Consider the following 21594-nt stretch of genomic DNA (forward strand, 5'->3'; position numbering starts at 1 on the left):
ACTGTGCTAGAAATAGAATTACAAAGGTTCAGACAATAAATATAAACGTGTACAAAATTACAAAGCCAACCACGTTAAAATGGCACCTAAACAAGGCATCTTTCCTTCACTTTTAAGGTTTTATTGTTTGGTTGGTCCTCGTAATCATTCCAAAGGTGCACACCTTGTTTAATTTTTGACAGAAGATGTAAAACAAATAAAATTTTAAGAAAAATAGAGACAAAAACAAATAGAGAAAGCAGTTTATAGAATAACAGAGAGTCTGAATACATTCAGATTAATTAGGACCCAGAGAAGGGCAAAACAACTGGGAAAAAATGTTTAAGAAGCTGTATTAATTTCTACATCAATCCAAAATGCAGGATTATTTTCCATATTACATATCTGACTCATATATGAAATATTCATAGGAATAAATATTTTATCGCAGAAAGCATTAATCTCATGGTCCCAAGTGAAAATATACAAAGAGAAAGTAGTTTGAAAGTATTTTTAATCAAGCTCCTTGCTAATTGTTTTGATCTCTCTCCTGGATCACAGCCCTGAGATGCAGCTCTTGAGGAATACAAGTCATGTGAAAATGTCCAAAGGTCTCTGACAGATGGTGTCTAACGGGCTTGGTTGCAGGAGTTTGGTGTTATTTGCCCAGGAGCTTGCTGGAGATTACGAAGGCTCAGTCAGGAGAGCAGACACGCATGTGTGCTTTAGCTCCAGGCAAACTAGGTCTCAGACCCACACGTTACTTCCAACTCACTTTTGTCATTTATTAACTACAGGAAACTAAATTCAAGCAACTTACATATCTATCTGCATTCTGTGACTTCCATGGGAAAAAACGTAAAGAGAAAGGTGAAAGACTATCTCAAACCACTGCTACTACACTGCCACTGAGTCCTCCAGGGACTGCCAGAGCTTTGGGGCGTTGGACATGTGAGCTGGCACAGCCTGGAGTGGAAAAAGCCTTATAGAACAACTGCTGTTTCTGGAGTGTATATGGAGTATTATTAATGTATGTAAATAGGCCGCTTTTATATGTATTTAGAGAATTATTACCAATTTCTGAAATAAAGCAAATACCAGAGCATAATCAGACTACTAATTCTGATGTCAATAATCAGGTTATTTGTTCTACGTATTTTTTAATTAATTAGGTAAAGAGTATTCATGTAGCCTGTGCTGCCTACGATTACAAGAACTGCCAAAATGCTCTCAGAATTTACATTAACACATCATCTTGTCTTTTTCAGTCCAGCAATTTAAACCCAGTGCAGAGATGAGAACAACTGTTTTTAGCTGAAGGAGAGGAGGAGCTGCCCTGCTTGCAGAATAGCCAAGTGTTGATGTCACACCTAACCATGTTTAAATACCCCATATTTCTCCAATCCAGAAAAAAAAGAACTGAATGTTAAATTTTTGTTCCAAAACTCATACGAATATTTTACTATGCAGCACTCAGGCCTATTCTTGTCAAAAATTGTCTCCTTTTCAATGTACAAAATTTAAATAAATTTAGACTGACTACATTTGCAGAACTACCACCACAATGCTATCATTTAATTTATAATAACCTCATTTGTTTCTGCTATTTAAGAGGCATATGAAAAACATCACTGGTTTGGTGAATGAATTCCATTAACAGTACTATCCAGGAGATCAGAATTCACAGCCATTTTTGAAGTCACATTTCCAATCTCTGTGTAACAACATTAAAAAACAGATAAGTTTGGGGGTAAGATTTCTGTACTCAAAGATCCACTCCACAATCTAAAACCACATAAGAGCCAAGTGAAAATAAACAAACAAATAAACGAAAATGACATGAGAAACCAGAATTTCAGCCACAGAAATAGATAACATTCAAAAATCTTTCCCACATATACTGAAGCAGGTGCAAACTACTGTTCCTTAGGCTTATAAAGAAAGTACATTTGCAAAAACTGCTAGGAAAAAAAAAAAGCATGTTAATCATCTGCATGGATAATCAGAGCTGCTTCTAATATATAATATAATACTACATAATATGAAATTACTTACAATGATGCCACCACATCAATCAGAATAGTTACAAGTGTATTAAACGGTACATTTTCTCGTAAGGAATTAATGTGCAATCTGAAATGTGAAGCAATGTTCTTCTGGGTAACAACCAACCTCAAAATGCTTTGCCAGCATAAGACTGTTTGACTGAAATCAAAAGTACAGCTTTTCATCCAAGACCTCATACTTGTGGATAATTTTCACGAGGAACTGTTAATCTTTTTATAACGTGTAACCCCCCTCACAGAATCACAGAATCAGAATCCTTAGAGTTGGAAGTGACCTTTAAAGGCCATCTAGCCCAGCTCCCCTGCACTGAACAGGGACACCACAGCTACATCAGGTTGCCCAGGGCCTGATCAAGCCTTGCCTTGAAAGTCTGCTAGGACAGAGCATCCCCCACATCCCTGGGTATCCTGTGCCAGTGCCTCACCACCCTCACTGTAGAAGAGTTTTTCCATATATCCAATTTAATTCAACGCTTTAATCTTGAAACCATTTCCCCTTATTCTATCACCACAGACCCTGATAAAGAGTCTGTAGCTCCCCTTTATATAATGAAAGGCCACTATCAGGTCACCTCACAGCCTTCTTTTTTCCAGCCTGAGCAGCCCCAGCTCTCTTAGGCTGCCTTCACAGGTGTGGTATTCCACCCCTAAGCATCTCTTAGTTTGTCCTTTATGCCAGCATAGCGAGCACAGTAAATAAAATGACTACACTGCATACTAATTGATTATCTGTAGGGGAGGACAATCATGAATGCAGAATTCAGATGTGATCTACCTGTGGCTGTACAACCAGATCAGGCTGCAAAACAAACAGCTCCCTGTCTGACACAAAGTGGAAAACAAACAGTAATCAGACTAATGCAGGCATGCCTCAAACTGAGGCAGTTCCAGAATAACACAATAAAAATCTTCGTAATTCGTAAAACTTCGTAAAAAAGTATTTTGTGCCACGTATTCAGCCAGCGCTGCTGTTTGTTTTATGGCATTCAAGGGCAAAAGAACAAGCAATGTAAACGACACCTATATTTTCATTTGGGAAGAAAAAAAAAAACGTGCAATATGTTTGGGGAGAAGAAAGGAAGATAAGAAGCAAATGGGCTTAGCCACAGCACAAAGATGAGGCAGAGGCTACTGAGACACGCAGCAGGGTTACTTTGCAGGCAGTCGCCTCTCCTTACAGATTAAAATACAGCCCGTGCTCGGAACGCTTTTTTTCAACTTGGGTGCACAGCTGTGGTGAGAACATTTCCAAACCTATTGAACGTATCTCCCCACATTAAAGAAATCCATTTTAGTGGCATTATGACAGGCTGTGATACCTTACTTTTTTCCTTTATTTTTTTTTTCCCCTCGAGGAAATATAGGCTAAAGGTTAAACCACTAAAGATGAGCGTCCCAAATCAGAGCCCGGTGCTGTGACAGAGCACGTGTGAGCACAGCTCATCAAGGGACATTTCTGCGCTTTTTTTCCCGCCTCTGCATCACCTTCAACATGAGAACAAAACGCGGAGCAGCTCACCGCTGCCCGCGCGTGCTTTGGTACTCAACCTGAACCCACTCCCATTTGCCATAGGTGAGAACTCAACGGCTGCAGGACTTTCTCACAGCCCTTAGGCGTTACCTCTGGGATAAGAACGACGCGCGGAAATGCACCGCTTCGCTCGGAACGCCCAGAAGGTTTCATGCCGCTTCGCGCACGCGCTGATAAAGAGCGCGAATCACCGCAACCCCTCCCGCCCGGCCGCCTACTGAGAAAGCCGACCCGCCCCGTGACGGCTCCCGCCACCCCTCCCCCGCCCAGCCCGCACCCCGCGCAGCCAGCAGGGGCGGGCCGCCGTGTGCCCTTACGTGAGAGGAAGAGGCGGCGCCTGCCCGACGCTGCCAGTAACGGCTGTGCGCCGCGTCTCCACCCCTCAGCGGGCGGCGGTGAGTGCGCCAGGCCAGCGCCGGCGTGGGACCGAGCGGGGCGGGAAGGCGCCGAGCTGAACGCTGGCACGGTTATATCTTTTCTTATCGCCTTCTCTTCCCTCTCCCCGCCTTCCTTCTTCGGCCGATCCGCGCTCCTCACCCGCTGTCCCCCGTTCGGGCGGGAAAGGCCCGCACCGCGCGCGGCCTGAGGCTAGCAGCCTCGCGGGTGGGGGAAGGGCGGCGGGAAGAAAGCGCCGACGGCTGCCGCGCGCTCCTGCCGCGCGACGCTGCCGGCCCGCTTTCCCGCCACGTGACCTTTACCCCCCCCCTTTCTTCGGGCACCATGTTGGTGGGGCGAGGGCGGCGGGCGGGCTCACAAAATGGAGGTGATACCCGCCGCGCGGGGGGAGCGGGGCGGCCCGGCAGGATGGGGGCAGGGAACCGCCTCCATCTACCCCTCCCCGGAGCAGCGGGGGAACTCATAACACCGTCTGGGCGAGCGGGAACGCCGCGCTCGAGCACGGGGCGCGTAACGCTGCCTCTCGAGTTCCTTGCGGTTGCTTTTCCCCGCGTCGTGGCGCGGCGGCCGCAATGGCGGCGGGGGGCAGGAAGCGGGAGGCTGCGGGCGGGCCGCGCTTCCGCCCCTCGGCGCTCGGCCGCCATTTCGCTGCGCTGCAGAGCGCGGGGGGAGCGCAGCCTCCATTCTGTGCGCGGGGAGCGCCGAGAGCTTAGAGCTGAACTGAGGCGAGGGTGACGAGAAGTGAAAACCGTTGTTCTGCTCTCCCGCGTGGCTGAGACCCGCAGATGGGCGTTGTGGCGCTTTTCAATCGCTCTTCTTCTGGGCGGGAGCTTTTGGAAGCGGCGAGGCCGCTCGGTGTCCCGTCCTGCTCCTGGCTGAGGTGTAATGGTACACGGAGCTGCGCTTCTCCCTTGCCAGCCCTGCCATCCCGTGGATGTTTGTCACGTGCAGTGAGCGCTGTGGACAAGGGGCATAGTGCAGAGCAGCGGTGCAGGTCGCTGCCGTTACCCTTTCTCCACGCCCCCAGCTGTAAATACACACGACATCCATGGCATCCCGCCATGATCCTGGTGGGCAGCACAAAGGAGTGGTTCTGCACAAACCGTGCCCCACACTTTCCCAACTTGCATTCAAGTAAAGATCAGATCTAGCCTAGGGCGATGATCTGCACCTCGACCAGAGAACAGTGTACTGATGTCCTCTCCCGCTTTTCTTTCCACTCTCCCTTCAGAACATATATTTTTAGCTCAAGAGTTTCAAAGTATGATGAATAAAAAAGTGCAGCATTCTCTCTGGGCATTGTGCCCCCTTCCTGGCAAGCTGAAACCTCTGTAGGACTCAGAGCAGAGAAACCAGTAGCTCACACTAGTTTGTGTTACTGTGTTAAAAGCAGAAAAGAAACCTGATCCCTAAACACAATGGCTAAAAATAACTGTTTTCCATGTAGGCAATTGTTTTATTCCCTTGAACAGTTGTCAAAGGGAGCTATGATGAGTTCAAAGCATGCTTCAGTAAAGTTTGCTAAAATCTTGTGCGTTTTTTTCCCAGCAGATATGCCTGTTGGCATTGGGAAAACTACCAACACGCTTAGAACTGAAAATCTCTTAATTTGCTGCCTGAAGTCTTAGAGTTGGCAAGATATGTGGCATGCACACTAGGTCCAAATTTGTCTATTTGCAAATACATCGCAGTATATCTCTGTAGTGTTTTCTGAATAGAGAAGGAAATTTCCACCTTGAGAACGTCAGTTTTCCCTTGCTACAGTACTGCTTGTCTCTTCAATTATAGTTAAATTCAGTAGATAAAAATGTTCTGAATATTTTAAAACTGTTGATATTTCATTTATATTAATTATAAAAATTACTATTCACAGCTTCTTAAACTTTCTGTAAATTGGTGGGATTGAGGCTGTGCTTCAGCTCATGGTATTCATCAGTAATGCAATAATTCTCTTTTGCCCATCATCACTGTGAGCTATATGTTGGTTAGTTGGAGCCTCACTGGAGAAAGCAGCTGGCAAAATCAGAGAAATTTGATACTTTAGGTTACTTGAGAAAGTATCTAGGCTTTTCACGCATTTGGGATTTGAGAAGTTGAACAGCTCAGGACATTAGGGTACTAAGTATTTCAACTAAATCGACCAATTTGAAGGATTTCAAGACAGGTTTAACTGTAATTAGTATGCATGCCTTGATTTTACTTCCTAGAACTTTAAAGTTGTTAAGACATTAAATCATGATACTCATGATTTCACAGTTGGGTTCAATATTAAGATCTTAACTTAAAGCTTAGTTTGAATTTAAATGTAGAATTATAGTCAGAATGAAAATTATTTAATTGTAGTGTAACATTAATTAGGACCGACCTGCTTTTCCCTATGCAATATTTGCAGGAATAGCACTTTACAAACAGAGCAGATAAACTCAACATTTGAAAAGTTACAAACAATATACCTAATCTTGATGGCGTAGATTACTTGGAAGCAGCACAAGTGTGGTTTTACAGTAGCATATTATTTACGCAACTACTGTAATGAGTTTCAAGTTACATCTGAAGTAGTAATAAATTGCTGCTAAAGATAGAAGCGTAGTAAGAAAGCATGAGTAACTTAACGATCTTGGGGAAACTTGAAATTATAAAGGTTAAGGGGAATGTGATTATTTTTTGTTTCTTCGAATGCTTATGTAGAGATGCACTCACTGAGTTTGTCTAGTGAAGTGCTTTTTGTGATGATGTATAACTTCATTAACATTCATTGATACACATTGGGCACGTAAGTGTAGAGTGCAGAGTCGTAATGAAATACATTGTTTTCAAGGGAAGTAATGCAGATGACCAGTGCTGCAGATTCCTGAGGATCAGCTGTTGGAATTTCTGGTTATGCAAGAATAGAATCACTAAAGCATTCTTCCACTGGTGTTAGTGGAAAATATTTTTCAGCACAGAAACTATTTTGCATCCTTCAGTTTTTCAGTTTGTAGGACACTAGATTACTGACAGAGTAGGTTATGCATAAGATAATTTTAGTAAGCATTATTTGCAATATGTTTTTTACAATAAAAAAGACAGATTTAAAATCTGGAGTTGCAGGGTTTGATTGTTTAAGAACAAGACCTGTTCATGATAGTTATGTAAGAGACAGCATTTGAAATGAGTGATTCTCTGCAGAGAATCACCTATTTTTGCTTTATATTGCACCTGTTATTCCAACAGCTGTAAAACACCTTCATCTGGTAGCTGGTGTTCTTTTTGCAGCAACTCCCAGGTGACACAGACTGAGGGTTTTTACCCTTTGAAATGATTGCATTTTTTCTACAATTACCCTTTTCCATTTCCTCTCCTGTAAAGACAAACCTGTGCACTGCAGACAGAGAAGGCCCTGCTTCATCGGAGTTGGGGTGAGTACTGACTTATCCAACCTGTTTTCTAGGTTTCCTAGATCTAAAAGAAAGGCCGAGTTAGAGTACCCTTCCAAAATGGCTGCTATTAAGGAGGAGAGAGAGGTGGAAGATTACAAGAGAAAAGGAAGACGATCATCACAGGTGAGAGCATTCACTTTTTTAATTATAATAAAGTAGCTTTAAGGGGGAGAGGTTTAAAATTAGTAAAAGTAGAACTTAAATGGTTCTATCTGAGCATGAATTCAAAACTTTTTCTACCTTCTTCATCCTCGTAGTAGAATAATTGTAAAATGCTGTATGTTATTTTGAGCTTTAAGGGGTGGGATTTTAAGTATAGTGGGGAAGTTTTGCTTTTCTAGTTTTCTGTTATAACAAAGCTGATTAATGTATGCTTGCGGCTAAAGGTGTAATTTATTTTTTTTAAGAAACTCGTGCATCCTCAGAATATTGACAGGAGGAACTTGATTCTTTCCTATCTTCACGGTCTTGTTTTTAGTGGGAATGAAAACAGGTTCTTTTTTAAATAAAAATGGTTGCCTGTTAGTCACTGCAAATGAAAGTGAGGCTGTACTAAGTAAAAATAACTGTTTTCTTTTGCTTCTAGCAGAAATACCGTAGACTGAATAAGGTGCGTAGTATAGAGAAGATGGTGGGTCTGTTCTGGGAGGATGGGAGCTAGTTACGTTGGGGCAGGGTGTGGAAATGGGAGGGGGGTGACTCTCGATACCCTTCAGAATAATTTAAGATCAGCAATGAGGGTGTTAAATAATGCTTGTATGGCTTATCACTGAGACGTTTTTGGTTGTGTATTTTCATGTATTTGCCTTCTAACATTACTTTTCCAGGGAGCCTGAATAGTTTAGCTAGCTGAACCCATGTTTCTCTGGTGCTGATATGCCGCTGTCACGCTGAGAGGGAGGCAATACATCTTTTTTTTTTTTAAAAAAAACCTTTTCGCAGTTACATTTATCCAGTAGCATGTGGTTACTTTGTATCGAAGAGTAGCACATGAAGTCCTACTGCAGAGAACCTCACAGCTGTCTGCTGTTTCTGGACTTGAGATAGAATGTATCGCAGGTCCTCAGCTGCCTACAATGAGGCAGGAATGCACCTACAGGCTACTAAGTTTCTAGAGAAAATGTTTTGCTGAGGAAGTTGTCCACAGGCTTTCGGTCCAGAAGGCAGCCCAGGGTTGGGGAAAATCGCATTGTGCAGGTGTAGGTGCAGATGAGCTCATGTTAGCTCCCATGTAGAGGTGCAGTGCAGGGGAGGTTGCCATGTGAAAGAGAACTTGTAGAGCCACCGCAGCTACAGAGCACTGAGTGGGCAGAGACCTGCTGTGTGAAAGCTGGGATTCCTGTAAACTCGAGTCATGTATCTAGAGTGCTATTGGTAAAAATACTGTGGGATGTTAGCAAAACTTAGGATTTTTACAGGAATCGCAGAGTGCTGCTTGTTACCGTTCTTTCATCCAGGAAAGGTACAGGTAGACTGAGCCAAGTATTCGTGATTTCATGTGAGGTGTAAGAGTGTGTAATTTGATTTTGATCATGAAAGAACTGCGCGGAGAGATCCAGATGCCTTCCTGCCGCCCATCTGCCCTCAAGAAAAAAGCTGGCCTCTCACTGCTGTCTGCCTGCAGGGGCAGCCCAACCCCCACCCATCAGTCTGGGTGCTCGTGCCCGTGCTGCTGCAGTGCTGGGACGTGGCCGGGTGGCGTGACTGCGCCTGCGTGCTCCTGCTGTGCCTTGGCCCTGCCCCTCTGGCTCCATATTGAGTGGAGGAGACAGATCGCTCACAAAATGGAGGCGGCCTGCGCCGTGTAGGGCTTGCGCTTGAGGAGAAAGTAGGTCGTTACGGCAGGAAAGAGGACTCCCCGCCTCCTCGGAACACATTAATTTCTTAGAGAAAGCCCTTACACTGCTTAGGTGGAGAAATGAAGTTTGTTTCCCGATTGCTAACTGCAGGCAGGCTCGGCTCTGCCACCCCCACCCCCTCCCTGAAGGAGCTGCAAAATGGCGTGCGGGTCTGCAGTGCTGAGTGGGAGGGAGCTGCGGGAGCAGCACGGTGTTGAGGGGGAGGGGTGTCACATTTCCTACCCGTAGAGACTGCTATTGTGGCTAGGTCATAGCAGAAGGATTGAGAAATAGCGTCATGCATGACAGAACTGAATGCTGCGAACCCGAGACATACTTATCTCCTGTGAGAACAAAATGCCTGGAAAATAGCTCATAGCTGTGAGGTACTGCCTTCTATTTCTGTAGAGAATTCCTCTGACACGGATATATTCTGAGGATAATAATCTCTGGTGGAAGAGAGAACTGCAAGTGGTTTTTTATTTCCATGTGTAAGAGCGACTGTTCATTTTCATGGGATAAAAATAAACAAAAAAGGACTTTGATTTTCCTTTCTGGAGCAATCTGGAATTCTGTGATCTTCTGAGGTAGAAAAGATCTGAGTTACTATTTGGCAACTACATGGCTTTAAGTAGTCTTAGAGAACGATAAAAGTCTGGTTTTTGTGTTTCTGGATTTGGAGAAGTCTAAATTCATCAAAATAGTAAACTTAAGAGAACTTGTATTACGAGTGTTCAAAACACATAAAAATCCCAGCTTTAAAATAACCAGCTAAAAATTAAGTAGGTACAAAGAAATGCAGTTAGGAACAGAAAACAGTATTTCACTTACCCTAAAGCACCTTCTGTATGCAGTATGTTAACCCTTCAAGATTTTAAGTTTTCCTGTAATTGAAAGGGAGGTTTTTTAAATCATACTTTTGTAGGCTAGACCACTCAGTAGAAAAGAAGCTTTAACTTTAGCTAAGAGGCCATGGACTGCTGGTTATTTTATATAATATTCCAGTAGTAATGAAGTTGGTGCCTTAGACTAAAACTTGTTAATGAAAATGCTGGAGCCTGCTTTTGCTCTAAAGGATCTACGTCCCAGGTTGCTTCTCGTAATCGTAGGCGCAGTTTCCTGCAGTACAGCCCAACATCTGGAAAACAACGGACCTTTAAAGCAGTGTATAATTTTGAAATTGTCTTTTGCCAAGTATTGCTTCTTAGTATTAATTGCTCTGTAGAGTGGTTGTGTAGCACTTAAAGGAGTATAGGCTTTTGTGACCAACTCTTGCACTACCACGCTTCTTATTTAAACTGGCAGAAGCTAAAGCACTTCACTTACAAGCTTGAAGCAAGGCTGCTTCAATATTACAAGTCTGTGGCTAGTTTTATGTAGTTCATCTGTGAAGATTGTGCTGCTTCTAGTCAGCTTAGACCACTGCAACAGAAACAGTGAAGCCCACTGTGCGTTACTACCGCAGAATTGAAGTTGTGTGCTGGTGTAGCTTGCCAGCAGCATAGCCACCCAGCACCTTGCTGTGAAGTGTCTTGCACTTGTAAAGAGACCATATTGCAAAATAAGACTTCAATGTGATTACTTGTTAGTAGACTCCTTTGTCTTGGGATGAGAGAAAGTTGTAGATGATTTTTTACAAACTCCTTTCAGATGTGCAGAGCTGTTTCCTGCATAACTAAAATACTCTGTAACACTGAAAGAAAGCAGAAACATGAAGGCACTTATTTACAAGCCCACTTTATTTTGTCTTTGGAAGACTGGGCTTTGAAAATCAGCATGTATTAAAATGCGATTGATGACATGTAGATGATACCATCAAAAGCTTCAGTTTCTTTTACTATGGTACAAGTCTTACTTGACTTGTTTTCCCCATTCTTGGTTATTCATAATTCTTTTTTCTGTAAGACAAAAGAAAGCCACATACGTACTTCTACTTTTTTGCTGGCATGTGCTGAACTAATAGTTACCGAAGAACAAAATCTGAAATGTTAAGGAATTAAGAGTTGACAAATCTTCTTTCAAATGTGTGTGTTTTAAAAGGGTTTAAATACAAATGTTCCTGAAACACTAGGTGTTTAATTTGAACGATAACTTTTTTAATCACATTTGTATACTGCGATTCTAATTTTTTGATAGCTGCTTGCAGTTGTGCTTCATGAAGTGTTAGAGCTTCCCTTTATCTAGCAGTACTTCATTGCTAATCCCTATAGAACAACATGCAACTCCAGTACAGGATAGGCATAAAATGAATGCATGTCCATGGGGGAAGGAAAGAAGCAAGCAAGCTACTTACTGCATTGAGATCTTCTACTGTTGTTTGCATTTGAGCATTCTTGAGCTGTTAGCTGCCATTTTAATTAAAATCACACTTCATTAAGTGTTGAACTTAACTGTGCTGCTGTCTAAAATCATTAGAAGACATTATGTTAATGTGTTCGACCTATTTGTAGTTACATGCACAGATAAGTTTTAGTAATGCTGTGAAATTTTAATTCTGTTGCTTGTATTCAAAATATGTATTTTATTTTTTTTTTATTTTTGTAGGGCCATGAGCCTAAGGAGCCAGAGCAGTTGAGAAAGCTGTTCATTGGAGGTCTGAGCTTTGAAACAACAGATGATAGCTTGAGAGAGCACTTTGAAAAATGGGGCACACTCACGGACTGTGTGGTAAAGTGTCCAAAATTAGTTTGTGCTTTTGAAAGGACATAGGTTCTTAATCTAGTACAGAAATGCAGAGCACTCCCCTATGTTTTTAGGTGATGAGAGACCCACAAACAAAACGTTCCAGAGGCTTTGGCTTTGTTACTTACTCTTGTGTGGAAGAGGTGGATGCGGCCATGAGTGCTCGACCACATAAGGTTGATGGACGTGTGGTTGAACCAAAGAGAGCGGTTTCAAGGGAGGTAAGTTAGGGTTTTTGTTGAACATATGTCGTACTCTCTACCTACTTAAGAGGCTCAATGTAATTTTTGGTGTTGCAGGATTCTGTAAAGCCTGGGGCGCATCTCACAGTAAAGAAAATATTTGTTGGTGGCATTAAAGAAGACACAGAAGAATATAATTTACGGGAGTACTTTGAAAAATATGGCAAGATCGAAACGATAGAAGTCATGGAAGACAGGCAAAGTGGAAAGAAAAGAGGCTTCGCTTTTGTAACTTTTGATGATCATGATACAGTTGATAAAATTGTTGGTATGTAGTTCTTTAATGGGAAGTGACTTAGAGAATAGAAGTGCAGCTTAACCTCTCAAAAAAGCTGTTCGTAGAGTATAAGATATTGGCATGATTAACTACTTGGACTGTAGTAAGAAGCAAGGTAGACTTAACATTCCTTTGAAAAGTGTGCTCGTGCCTTATAGTAGCTTACTGTGAGTTGTACTGCACGCTGCTTTCAGTTATGTGGAATTACTCTAACTGTCCCATTTCATGTTTTTCTCTAGTTCAGAAATACCATACTATAAATGGTCATAACTGCGAAGTGAAAAAAGCACTCTCAAAACAAGAGATGCAGACTGCCAGCTCTCAGAGAGGTAAGTTTGGAGTTATGCAGGGTTATTGTACTTAACTGGTTTTCAATTAATGTAATTAAAGTAAAATACTTTGCAGGTCGTGGGGGTGGTTCCGGCAACTTCATGGGTCGTGGAAATTTTGGAGGTGGTGGAGGAAACTTTGGCCGAGGAGGCAACTTTGGTGGGAGAGGTAAATTACTGAGATGTTTCCAGAGCGTGATTTCTGGTGTGGTTGTGTCTGTTTTCCTGAACACGTGCTAAGTATTTAAGCCAACCACTTCGTCTGTTTTGTGTTCCAGGAGGCTATGGGGGTGGTGGTGGCGGTGGTGGGAGCAGAGGAAGCTTTGGGGGTGGTGACGGATACAATGGATTTGGTGATGGTAAGTGTACTGCTGCATCTCCGTGCCCTCCTCCCCCCTTCCCCTTCCAAAATTGGGCTGCTGTAAGTCTTACTTCTGTCTGCCTTGGAAGTTAATTCTGCTTTGGTCATGTTTCGTACATTGTAGTGCTGTGAAAAGTTCAGATTTGTCTCCCCTCCAAGATAACGGATGGGAAAAAAAAATACTTCCATGTCATGAGGTCATGCAGTAGCTTGTAGTTCATGATCAGTCATGACTGTGAACAATAAAAAGAAGTTTCTGGTGTCACTTGAGATAACTAAAAGCAGTGGCCATCAACTTTTTGGTCAACTGTAAGACTTGCTGATCACTGTCTTTTTCATGATGGATGAGCATCCAGAATACACCTGAAGAGAACTGTGCAAGTTTTCAAACAGCTGTGGTAATCTCGTTTTTATGGGGGAGGAGGGAATGAGAGACGTAGCACATAGTTAATGGCATCTTGATTCTGCAAGCAGATAAAATATTGACTTCTTTTGGACCAGTTTCACAGTTCACAATTAACTTCATTGGTATGACTGAGAACATTGAGTCTCTCATACTCTCTTGGTGACTTGAATTATTACTATCTTTTTAAAGGCATCTAGTAACTTTTAACACAAGTTTAAATAAAGCTGTGTCTAGATGAAGCATGTCTGTGGCCTGCAGGCTGCACGTGACCAGGGACAGCTAGGAATTAGCCCTGCCCCTTGCTGCTGTGCCAGCATGGCAGCAGCTCTTTGCTGCTTAGTAGTTTGCCCTGGCCGTGGGCGCGCATCCATCACTCAGCAACAGCCAGAACATCAACCCTGGACAGTTACTCATCAGTCACTGCAGCCCAGGCAAGCCAAGTGGTTGCACACTGATGATCTAGGTAAAATCTGTGAACTTTTGATGGCTCTTGTCTGCTGAGTAATCTCAGCTCAGAGGAATAAAGAGTGGCAGCAGCGACGGCTGCTTATGCAAAGAATGTGATGTGTGATAGTGGAAGTTAGCTGAATTAAAAAAAAATAATAATAATAATGATTTTTTTGTTTAGATTAAATAGTTTGGTTAAATGATTCAACAGTGATGATGAACACAGTGTGGCGGGAAACATTGTGGGAGATTTGTGTGTTTGTGTGACTTCAGCTTTCTTTAGCAGACTTAACAGGATTTTGCTTTGATGTGCTTAGGTTTTCTCTTCTTGTATTCAAAGGTGGCAACTATGGAGGTGGTCCTGGCTATGGCAGCAGAGGGGGTTATGGTGGTGGTGGAGGACCAGGATATGGAAACCCAGGTGGTGGATATGGAGGTGGAGGAGGAGGATACGATGGCTACAATGAAGGAGGAAATTTTGGAGGTGGTAAGATGCTGGCTCAAATTAGCTGACCCTTTTTTCCTTCAGATCTGAGTAGCAGAGTGCAGAATTGCTGTGTTACACGATTAAAATTCTCTTCCTTCTGGATCCACTTGGATTAAATTATGCAACGCTAATTTGCTTGGAACTTATTTTTCAAAAAGCAGCTGCTGTGAACGTGTGGTGGTGGAGTAGGAGAATTTCAGTTGTTATCCATTTGAAATATGCTGTTGTGTATCAGTTTGTACCACGTAGATCTTGTCCTCCTTTGTAGGGACTAAATGTCTTAAGTTCATGGAAGCTTTCTTTATTGTCTGGTTGTGAAATGAGGTTCCTCAATTATTTTTATAAAAGCAGTTCTTTTACCTATTTTGTCTTTTGAAGTAACCAGGAACCACGTTATTACATGGCTATTGTACAGCATTAGCAAGTGTGAAACCTTGATGAGTACGTAATGGCATGGAAGACAGTAAATACAAGTCTAGCTGTGTCCTGTTAAATCAGTTGAGCTATGTTCTTATTCTGTGTTCCCAGTGTTAATATCTTTGCAGGAGTTTCAAAACGATCTGGTTAACTTCTAAATTTATAATTCTGTAGAGGCCTTTAAGGATATGTTTCTTGCCAGGATATACCACAAGCACTAAGACATTCTTTAATAGAATTTGGGGGGAAGAAGCAGTAAGTGCGTGCAAGGACCTAGTGCGAGTTTAGGGGGTTAAGCTGCAAAATCTACTGCACACTTATTAATACCTTCTGGTGTATATAGGTGCCCATTACAGTTTTATCACTTCTTACAGCAAATAAAAATTACTCTTGGCTTGTAGTTGATGTGATTGTCATGTATAGAGCACTGAACAGTGGAAGAATGATGGTGAAACCAGATGTTTTTCTGAGCTGGGAGGCATTAACTTTGGCCTTCGGTGTTAATTTCAAATTGCTACTCAAATCTGTTTGAACTTTATAAGATAGACTGTGCTATTTTTTATCTTCAGTGATGGAACAACTTCTAATCTTTGGAATGCTAAAGGTTTTGCTGTCATTTGTGCATTGCAGGTAGAAGTAGCATGCTCAATGCTCGCAAGTCTATTTTAAATTGTTTTAAATAGCTGTTGCAATTTATGCTGAACGTCACAGTTTCACAAACTTCATGAATTTATTTCAGGTAATTATGGTGGCAGTGGAAACTACAATGACTTTGGTAACTACAGTGGACAGCAGCAGTCCAATTACGGTCCCATGAAAGGTGGTGGCAGCTTTGGTGGTAGAAGTTCAGGCAGTCCCTATGGTGGTAAATATATTTCTGCACAAAAAACCCTTTGTTTAAGCTTGCTTGGTATTTCTTATGTTTCAATATGGACTGGGTTTTGTTTTTTGTGCAGGTGGTTATGGATCTGGAAGTGGAAGTGGGGGCTATGGTGGTAGAAGATTCTAAAAATGCTACCAGAAAAAGGGTAGGTGTAATGCATATTTATAATGATGATGAATAATGTACAACTGTTCACTGAGAGTAATAATTTTCTTATCCTGTATTCAACAGGCTACAGTTCTTAGCAGGAGAGAGAGCGAGGAGTTGTCAGGAAAGCTGCAGGTTACTTTGAGACAGTCGTCCCAAATGCATTAGAGGAACTGTAAAATCTGCCACAGAAGGAACGATGATCCATAGTCAGAAAAGTTACTGCAGCTTAAACAGGAAACCCTTCTTGTTCAGGACTGTCATAGCCACAGTTTGCAAAAAGTGCAGCTATTGATTAATGCAATGTAGTGTCGATTAGATGTACATTCCTGAGGTCTTTATCTGTTGTAGCTTTGTCTTTCTTTTTTCTTTTTATTTTCCCATTACATCAGGTATATTGCCCTGTAAATTGTGGTAGTGGTACCAGGAATAAACAAATTAAGGAATTTTTAACTTTTCAATATTTGTGTAGTTCAGTTCTTCCACATTTGGTACAGAGAACTCTATAACAGAAATAAAATGTAGTTTAGGGTGTTTCCTTGTTAGTAGAGAAGATTAATGCATTTCTCAATTACTATTTTGTATTAATTTAAAGTTAACAATAGAAACACCTATTGATTTGCAGTCTTAAGGGGTCTAGTCTCAGTGTATATATGTAACTGTCATTGATAAGAGTTACATAGGCATACAGAGGGAGAACATCTGTATGTTGCATTATAGTTTGTTTAGATGTATAACTAGGATTGAGTTATTCAAATTAGTGTTTGTGAATTATAGAACTAAGCTTTACCTTCAAATGAAAATTTCAAATTACTTTTTGGTTTGTGCATATTTTTTTAATTTGTAGTTCTGTATTAGTAGTAGCGCTTCAAGAAAATAAGGCATGATAAATATTTTAACAAGACCAACTTTAGTCACATTCAAGCTGTCTCCAGTCTCATTTGAGATGTATAAGGGATAACTGCAGTTGCTGAAGTTCTGGGTGAAGAGAAAAAGAAACTTGCTTTTTACCTTTTTATTTATTGTAATTCCCGAGAAGTCAAGGTGGGGTGGGAATCAAGTGCCTGTTTCCTTGGGATATACAATGATTCTGTTTCAATAAAACTATACTTTGGGAGGGTGGCTTGGAATTTTCATCCCCTTCCTTTCTCCCCTTTCCCCGCTCCCTCACACCGGACTGTGCTGTTTCAATTAAATGAGGCATCATAGTGAGAGTAATAGGTATGTTCCTAAATAACTTAATGGCTATATACTTTCTTGCATGCACCCTAGGCAATTTTCTGGACACATTCATCTGACTGGGAGCCAAGGGTAGCACAGGTGTAATCACTGACAGTCCCAGGTAATGGCGTTCCAAAAGCCCATTCACGAGGGGCTATAAGTAGCATAGTTTTCAAGCTTTTTCCCTTATGAATATCTAAGCTCAGGTAAGAGCTTGAGGATGAACCAAAACATGATCTGGTTATATTTTACTGACCAGTAATGCTTCCCACAGCATAGAATGGTGCAGTTTTAAATTTCCAGAGGTAGAACGATAGTGTTTTATACAGTTGATTTGATGCACTGGAGTAGCAAAATCTTATCAGCACATCTGGCTAGAAATTGTACTCAATTCTCATTACTGAACTCCAAATTAAGGCACTACAATCTCTGCTTTTCTCAGCTGATGTCACTTCTCTCTCAACTATTGCCAGGACAGTGCTTTCTGACAATTGAGACTCAGAAGAGTAGGGATACAGTCAATAGAAGAAATGTTCAGACACTTGACAATATGTGATATTGGAAATTACACCTGTTTCACTTCTGGGTCAATGTGCAGTATAAGGTAAATGCAATTCCAGTGTAGGAATGAATCTGCAAAGATGTATGAAATGGCTCAAGGCATAATCAGTCATATTAATATAATTTTAAGAAGTTATTAGAAAAATGAGTGTGTTGCTTGGAAAAAAAAATTAAACAATGTTATTTGAACACTGTTACTGAGTGTATTTAGACTGCAGTACACTAAAACAAGGAACCACTGTCAAGATGTTAGCCTCCAAACTGGATTTCAAAGTCTGCTTATTCTTTTCTGTGGAGTTTTAAACTAACTTAAAAGCGAGAATTGCTGATGCAGTGAAACATTCTGTTGTTGTACGTAATTTGGGCTTGTGGGGAGGGCGGGTGGGGGAAGGTTGTATTTCAATAAAGGCATTTTTTTAAACAACCCACTTGGAGTTTGAAAACACATTAAAAACTAAAACATCTCACTAGGGAGTGAGCCACCCAACTGCTGACTTGCTTTGTACGTTGCTACACCTAGAAGATGTGTAGATTTGTAACTGGGGCCTGCATCTGGTTGCAGGGACAACTGGAGAATGGGTTGATGTCCCTTCTGAAAATGGATATGGTATTTCTAAAAGTTTTAGAATGTATTGACAGTGTTCTTTTTAACAGGCCCTCTTGTAGCTGTACTGTGACAACAATGTTAACTTTGAAAAATAGTGTCATAATAAACTTTATGAACAAGATCTGTATGCAACCTTTTAAGAGATGGAGTGTGTAAGTGACCGCTTTGTAGGTGGGTGGGGTAGCTTAGCTGTTGTTTGTGATGTGGAAAAGTGTGAGCTGTGAGGACAGTGATTAACCGGTTTTAAAGAACCTAGGATGTACTTCTGTGATCCATACTGTGTTAAGGAGACCCATAAGACAGGAAGGACTTCAGCAGCCTTTTGAGTATGGAGAAGTCAGCATAATTAAAGAATGACAAGGCAGCAGGAGCGACAGCTTCAACTTCCAGAAAAGTGAAGGCATAAGATACTGTGCTGATAGTGAGCAGCTTTCCAAAGTCTAGTTAAATCTGCTTGTCACAGCTGAAATATCGAAGAAAGTCTAGCAAGAGTTCTTCACCTTTTGGAACCTCCTTGAGTGATAGCTACTTGAGTTGACTCAAAATCAATAGGTCTAGCATTTAGACCTGAAAGGAAGGGCAATGAGCATAGGTAAGGTTTGCCTTTAACATTTTTCATGAATTAAAGAGTAGTTGGAGGTTTTGAAAACAAGGTAAGAGTAATTTCTTTAATTTTCAGGTTGAATGAGAAGCTGCTGCTTGACAAAATGGGGAATGTCTTGCACATCCTCTTCCATTGAAGGTTTCTGACTGGGTAAGATTGTAGTGCATAGTAAAATGTGTTTTTTGCTTATTTCCTTGTAGGCTTTCCCTGACCAGCCTTTTGATAGCAGGGAAAGCTTTAAGTATAAAGGAGCAAGTGTTCCAAAGAATGCCATCCACTGTTTCTTGTTCTGGATTAGGGGTGTTGGCTGACATAATTGCTGTTCAAGAATCTTCCATTCCTGGCAGGTACAATAATGCTATGTCAGAGATCAACAAAATAGCAATGATAAATGGTTATAAATATGTGCTCTGATTACCGTTAGGAGTGCACTTCCTCTTTTTTGAGAACATGTTCTTGAAACTCAGGTGACACAGAAGGGCTCGGATATGTAAGCTGTTCCTCACAGTCCAAAGTAGTTCTGTGTTATCCTGAAGCTCTAACTGACATTAAGACATTCTGCGTTTATGTGATCAATGATTTTCCTTCCCAATAAATGCCTTGCCATACCAAGCAGGTTGTACTTAAACACAGAGTTCCCTTTCAGATGTTTTGGTTCTTTCAGGGTAGGTTTGTGGAGACTAATATTTTAAAGTGATACCCAGCTGAAAGCACCGCTCTATATGGATGAATAGCAATGAAATTAATTCATGGATTTTATTTATTTATGGTGGGTTTTTTTTTTTTTTTTTTTGCATGTGGGTTCTTAACTCTTGGAACGTGTATTTCCTATTCTGCTGTATCCCAGCACTATCCCGTACCTGTAAGAGTCTATAATGTAAAAAGTCCTTTGGATAGTAGTTAACTGTCGGAACTTCTCAATACCTCTTTGCATCTTTGCAGTATTTTTGAAAAGTCTGTTTCTGTTTTTGTGCTCAACTTACTCAGAACAAGACAAATGGAATACATGCAGTTCAGGACTTGGCCATATTGCAGACTGATTCCAGTAGCTGAACTTGCTAGCAGCTGTCTGAACAGCTAGAAAACAAACTTCATGTTGGAACACATACAATCAGAGGTTAACTTGAAGTATTTTTACAATGGTAATGTGCAAATTTCATATAATCAGGAGATACATAGTGAATGGAAATCTCATAGTGAGTATATACTTAAATAAAGTGTTGACAAATGTTTTTACTTAGGGGTGAGCCAGAATTAAACCTGCTGCAGTGAGATCACAGGCTCCTTAGTATAGCACACTAGGTAGCTTGTTGTAGGTGACTTGCTTGCTATCTTACCTAGAGGTGAAAAGCACCTTAGTTTTCTCTCTGCTATGCAGTGTTGTCCTTGTGAGCTGATGCAGTCACTCAGTGCCACAAGTCGCCAGGGAAAGCATTCATGTGCTCAGTTTGTACAAAGGTATTTGTCCATTGGGGGAAGGTGGCAATTTTTTAAAAGGAAAGATCTTGGAAAAATGGGTAAGTTCTACTGAACAAAAATTTCTAGCTTGCATTGCAGTACTCAGTACAGCAGCCTAGTAAAGCTTTACCCCTCCATACTGTGGTCTTTAGGTTTTTTTGCACCAAGCGTGTGCAAAGATATTCCTTGAGCTATGTTTGCAGTTGGTTTTGTAGCATTCCTATTAGATTGATTGGCTTCAGTTACACATACCTCATTGGTTGTTTTTTTGTTTGTTTTGTTTTTCTTTCAGAAATAAAACTTCTCAAAGATGATCAAATCCTTAAGGCATATTTGATCAAGCATTTTTTTGCCCAAGAGACACACTTCCAAGAGTTAAGGACATTATTTTTCTCTAGCAGCTGTAAATGGAGATGTAAGGATGTGAAAATAAAGTTGCAAAGTATTGCAGTTCTGTAGAAACTTATTAAATACCTCAAACTGTGTGTTAACTCAAAAGCCATTTGTCCTTCCAGGTAGTAAACGTATTTGCCCAGAATGAGCCCAGGCTGATGCAGATGCGATAAATTGTTTGTTATTAGACAATACCGAAACACCATGGCATCTTAACTTTGATATCCTTTGAATATTTTACTATGGGAATGGGAATGCTCCTCCTCTTCCAAGTGTTGCTTGTGTGATGTACTGACGTACTGGTTTTGCTTCCTGTATTTAAGCCATTAACTTTTATTCACAGACTGTCTGCATTACAACGGAGCATTCACATATCAGTCTGTGATCTCTGACAAATATTTGTATCTTGTGTGAAGCATGAAAGATCTTGAGTATCACTAAAATGCAGATATCTGATGGATGGATTCTTTTTCTGCTGTGGGTGCTACAGGTTGACATCTGTCTAAGATTAGCTTTTTCCTCATCTAAAAATCCAACTATCTCCGTAGAAGAAAAATGACCTTCATGTAGAAGACAATACTGGAAGATTGGAAACAGAATAATATATTAAAATAACTGGCAAAGACTTCAAGAGCAATGGTGCTAGTATGGTGATATCTGATCCTTGTGGTTAAACAAGTTCAAAAAGCATGGAAGTGAAAAATTTCAGTATAGTCCATAATGGATTGAAATGTTAAAACACTTCATTTTTGTATCAAAATAAAGTGTATGTTGTCAAATGACTCACAATCTTAAATGTGTTGCCCTCACTTTTGTTTAGTGCTGAGAGGAGTACGAAGTAAA

General features: G+C 41.2%; 1 protein-coding gene across 17 annotated transcripts; it reads left to right on the top strand.

Annotated features, from left to right (window-relative positions):
- The first annotated feature begins 3883 nt into the window (after positions 1-3883).
- HNRNPA3 (heterogeneous nuclear ribonucleoprotein A3) lies at positions 3884-21547 on the top strand. Of its 17 annotated transcripts, none has more exons than XM_042874854.1 (15): positions 3957-4042; positions 7403-7514; positions 7978-8001; positions 11774-11896; positions 11986-12132; positions 12211-12421; positions 12670-12759; positions 12821-12928; positions 13038-13118; positions 14314-14460; positions 15617-15742; positions 15834-15905; positions 15992-17732; positions 18976-20773; positions 20874-21547. In XM_042874854.1, the coding sequence occupies exons 2-12, from the start codon at positions 7449-7451 to the stop codon at positions 15884-15886; spliced, it is 1176 nt and encodes a 391-aa protein (XP_042730788.1). In that variant the 5' UTR covers positions 3957-4042; positions 7403-7448; the 3' UTR covers positions 15887-15905; positions 15992-17732; positions 18976-20773; positions 20874-21547. The 17 variants fall into 17 exon arrangements, with proteins under 17 accessions (XP_042730792.1, XP_042730788.1, XP_042730787.1 ...); XM_042874853.1 differs by having other exon boundaries at positions 18976-19050; positions 20651-21547; XM_042874855.1 differs by having other exon boundaries at positions 18976-19050.
- Positions 21548-21594: the final 47 nt, after the last annotated feature.

Source organism: Lagopus leucura, unplaced genomic scaffold, assembly GCF_019238085.1.
Source record: "Lagopus leucura isolate 7727_CA_CO unplaced genomic scaffold, USGS_WTPT01 Super-Scaffold_100012, whole genome shotgun sequence".
NCBI classification, from domain to species: Eukaryota; Metazoa; Chordata; class Aves; order Galliformes; family Phasianidae; genus Lagopus; species Lagopus leucura.

Excerpts from the sequence above, each read along its gene's own strand:
- HNRNPA3 (XM_042874858.1), top strand. The coding sequence starts at position 7,449 with ATGGCTGCTATTAAGGAGGAGAGAGAGGTGGAAGATTACAAGAGAAAA. Across the intron at positions 11,897-11,985 it reads GCACACTCACGGACTGTGTG|GTGATGAGAGACCCACAAAC; the intron begins GTAAAGTGTCCA and ends CTATGTTTTTAG. Across the intron at positions 14,461-15,616 it reads AGGAGGAAATTTTGGAGGTG|GTAATTATGGTGGCAGTGGA; the intron begins GTAAGATGCTGG and ends AATTTATTTCAG.